This window comes from Sipha flava, unplaced genomic scaffold, assembly GCF_003268045.1.
Source record: "Sipha flava isolate LNK unplaced genomic scaffold, YSA_version1 302_pilon_pilon, whole genome shotgun sequence".
Taxonomy (NCBI): domain Eukaryota; kingdom Metazoa; phylum Arthropoda; class Insecta; order Hemiptera; family Aphididae; genus Sipha; species Sipha flava.
In genome coordinates this window covers 405,399-409,068 of record NW_020272978.1, presented here as the reverse complement: position 1 = coordinate 409,068, position 3,670 = coordinate 405,399, and the positions used below count along the sequence as shown (strand labels likewise).

At 28.5% G+C, this 3,670-nt stretch overlaps 1 protein-coding gene across 2 annotated transcripts; it reads left to right on the top strand.

Moving 5' to 3' along the window:
* Window positions 1–918: 918 nt before the first annotated feature.
* LOC112686253 (eukaryotic initiation factor 4A-III-like) lies at window positions 919–3,670 on the top strand. 2 transcript variants are annotated; one of them, XM_025558455.1, is made up of 7 exons: window positions 1,001–1,138; window positions 1,551–1,639; window positions 1,707–1,845; window positions 1,912–2,027; window positions 2,121–2,228; window positions 2,413–2,540; window positions 3,387–3,670. In XM_025558455.1, exons 1-7 carry the CDS (start codon window positions 1,016–1,018, stop codon window positions 3,404–3,406), a joined length of 723 nt encoding a protein of 240 aa, XP_025414240.1. In that variant the 5' UTR covers window positions 1,001–1,015; the 3' UTR covers window positions 3,407–3,670. The 2 variants fall into 2 exon arrangements, with proteins under 2 accessions (XP_025414239.1, XP_025414240.1); XM_025558454.1 differs by lacking the exon at window positions 3,387–3,670 and having other exon boundaries at window positions 919–1,138; window positions 2,413–2,780.

Here is a 3,670-nt window from a genome sequence, read left to right as displayed (position 1 = left end):
GCCAGCCCTCTATTATTGTTGGGCACTTGCCGCGCCGACACTATTATTTATTTGTTATTTAATATGTATTGTTAAATTAAAAAAAAATTTCTTTTGTTTTTTTTTATATTAATAGTTTAATTTATTATATATTTTACGATGGGTAAATATTCTGTTCGCGATGATTTGCTTTTGAAAAGTGAAGGGCATTTTTTTTTTTTATTATTATTATTAAACTTTGATTTAATGTTAAACACACGTGGAAGTTTATATTTTATTAAGTTAAATTATGATAGTAAAACATCTTATTTCAATTTACTTTTTTATTTTTCCGAGGATTTTTGTCTCTAAAGTCAATTTTTTCTTAGTGTTAATTGCTATCAGTACTGAAATAATTATAAAACCATTATTTTAATTAAGCATGATAAGCATAATAGATTGAGCCGTGGCTATCCAACATTATTTAGAAATTTGCTATGTATTTAAACTATGAACTGTTCTCAATTATTAAAATTTTTAATATTTTTCAAAATTTTTTGAAATGTTGAAGAAAATAATTGAAACATTCTTTTTTTTTTTTTTAATTATTGTAAAACGTAGGCCACTACTAAATTACCACATTTAAATCAACTAAACTTAAATTTATAGTATATAATGAGTTAATTTTTTGTGATTTTCCAATTAATTAATATGCTGTTCAAGTGTAGAATTGAAAGTTTTCTGTGCTTTCGGCCACCGTATTTTCTGTAATTATAAATCAATAAAATAAATATTATGTATATATAACAAAATATTATATAATTATATGTATATGTATTGTATTAATAATAGAATTAAACTATTATATAGGTAGTTTTGGCATTGGGCGATTATTTAAATGTTCAGTGTCATGCCTGTATCGGCGGAACTAATATAGGCGAAAACATTAGAAAGTTAGATTTTAGACAGCACATTGTTTCTGGAACTCCAGGACGAGTGTTTGGTATGTATAATTTGTTTTTCAAGATCTGTAGTTATTAAACAGGTTTCAATAGATATGATCAGGAGAAAAAAATTAAGAACGCGAAATATTAAAACTTTGGTAATAGATGAGATGCTGAATAAAGGTCTCAAAGAACAAATATATGACGTATATCGTTTTTTACCTCCAGCAACTCAGGTATAATTAATTTTTACATTTTTTCAATTGTAAATAAATAATATTAAAAAAAATGTACATACCTATATTAAATGACTTTTGAAATTTCATAATGATTTTATCATGATAACTTTTCCTTATTATTGTTATTATTATTATTGCATATGACGTAATTTCGGCTAGTAGCATATAAGTATATAAATAGATAACTAAAAGTAAAAATATATGGAATAAATGAAATAGATTAATAACACAATAACATAGGTAAAATTAGGTAAAGTTAGGTAAAAATAGAAATGAATGAGTAATTGCACATGTTTAGAAAATTAATAAATACAAGATGAGACAATGAACAAGGTGGTCGGACTTGTTTATAATTGAGGATAAATTTATTACCTGTCTTGTATTTCTTTAATTTCATTAATTTTTCTAGGTTATTCTTATATCTGCTACGTTACCAAATGAAATATTGGAAATGACTAGCAATTTTATGAGAGATCCAATTCGGATTTTAGTAAAACGGTTTGTATAAATATAAATTATTATTGAAGTGTCAACCTTATAATTAATTATTTATCTATGATTTTAGGGATGAATTGACACTTGAAGGTATCAAACAATTTTTTGTTGCTGTTGAACGGGAAGAATGGAAATTCGACACATTGTGTGATTTATATGATACACTGACTATCACACAAGCAGTGATTTTCTGTAGTACTAAAAGAAAAGTTAGTTATCAGATATTTATGGTAAATTTTTCTTAACCAACCGGTTGTATGTAATTTGTTATTTAGGTGGATTGGCTAACAGAAAAAATGAGGGAATCTAATTTTACTGTTAGTTCTATGCATGGTGATATGCCTCAAAAGGAAAGAGACACAATTATGAAAGAATTTCGCGCTGGTCAAACGTGAGTCTAGAATATTTTTATTATTTTTCTCTTTCTATGAAAATGTTTTGTTTATGACGAATGTTTGTAAGTATATATGTTTATATTATACAGGAGGGTTTTGATAACAACCGACATATGGGCAAGAGGTATTGACGCCCAACAAGTTTCGTTAGTAATTAATTATGATTTGCCCAACAACCGTGAGTTGTATATACATAGGTAATTTAATATTAAAGTTGTTTTGAATCAGAACTAAAGTCATATTAATAAATTATATCATTTAATACAAAAATTGATTATTTTACATTGTATAAAATATATATATATATTATATTATATGTTAAAAATTACATAAGTGATTATTATTTATAGATTTAACCTAATAATACTAAAACATTTTTAGGATTGGTCGCTCAGGAAGATTTGGCAGGAAAGGTGTGGCGATGAATTTTATAAAAACCGACGACATTTGTATATTAAGAGATGTAGAACAATATTATTCTACGCAAATAGATGAAATGCCCATGAATGGTAAGTTTAATTTAGTATTTGAACATCAAATATGTGCTCAAAGTATATTGAGCATTGCATGTTCAGTAGACTCTCAGCAGTTCGAAAATTCGATATATAAAGGTTTACAATTCAGCGAAAGTCTGAATTATCCAAGGAAAAAATGAATAATACAAATTAATAACAGTTAAGACTTATTACTGTACATATTTATTATTTAAAGCTGGCAAACTAGGTACATACCCGATCATTATTTATTCAACATTTAATTTAAAAAAAAAATCCGTTATTTTCTTTAAGAGTTCGTTTTTTGGTTATAATCTGGTCCATAGTGATAGCTTTAAGGCAGTGTTTCCCAACCCTTATGCTAGAACCAATAAGATCTATTTGTATTGAGTATGAGATGACCTTCCAAAAAATAAAAAAATAAAAAGATAATCTAGTATGCTTTAATATAATAACTAGAGCGCGGATTTCTATGCAATTGCATATTTTTTCCTGTCAATATTTTTCGATTTTTGTCAGTTATCTTCACGAATCGTCATATTTTGAAGCTAATGTTAAAAATTATTTTTTGCATGTTTCTGCATATTTATAGTTTACTGCATATTTTTGTATATTTTGGCAAAATCGAAATTTATTGCATATTGATGTGAAAATTTAAAAAATTCCCGAATTGTGCCAGCACACCCCGGATCTCCGCCAATGCAGCAGCCGTTGACTGAAACGGCTCAGTGGTGGACATCGCACGCCAATCAGTCTCCTGAAGGCAATACCTCGGATATACTCCATTTTTTAACGGAGTAGCCCGAGGTTTCCCTTCGTTAGGGAAGATAACCTAAAAATATTTATGTTACATTATTACAGTACAAAGGACAATGCCTTAAGATTACTTACCTTTGTGAGACTGTCGACGTTCGACAGCCACCAGTGAACCGTTTTAATGGCCAATTCATCCTCGGCCTGCCGCCCACAAACTACATTGGACGGCGTATAATGACCCCAGAATATTCTAGGGCCAGGGACGACGTATAGTGTTTAATGTCAGCACTGGATACTGCTGATGGAGAGAGCTGTAGCTTGGAGGCTACAAACTCTCTCAAGACTATGGCTGTAATTTTTCTGAAATGCATATCTTGTAACAGTAATAA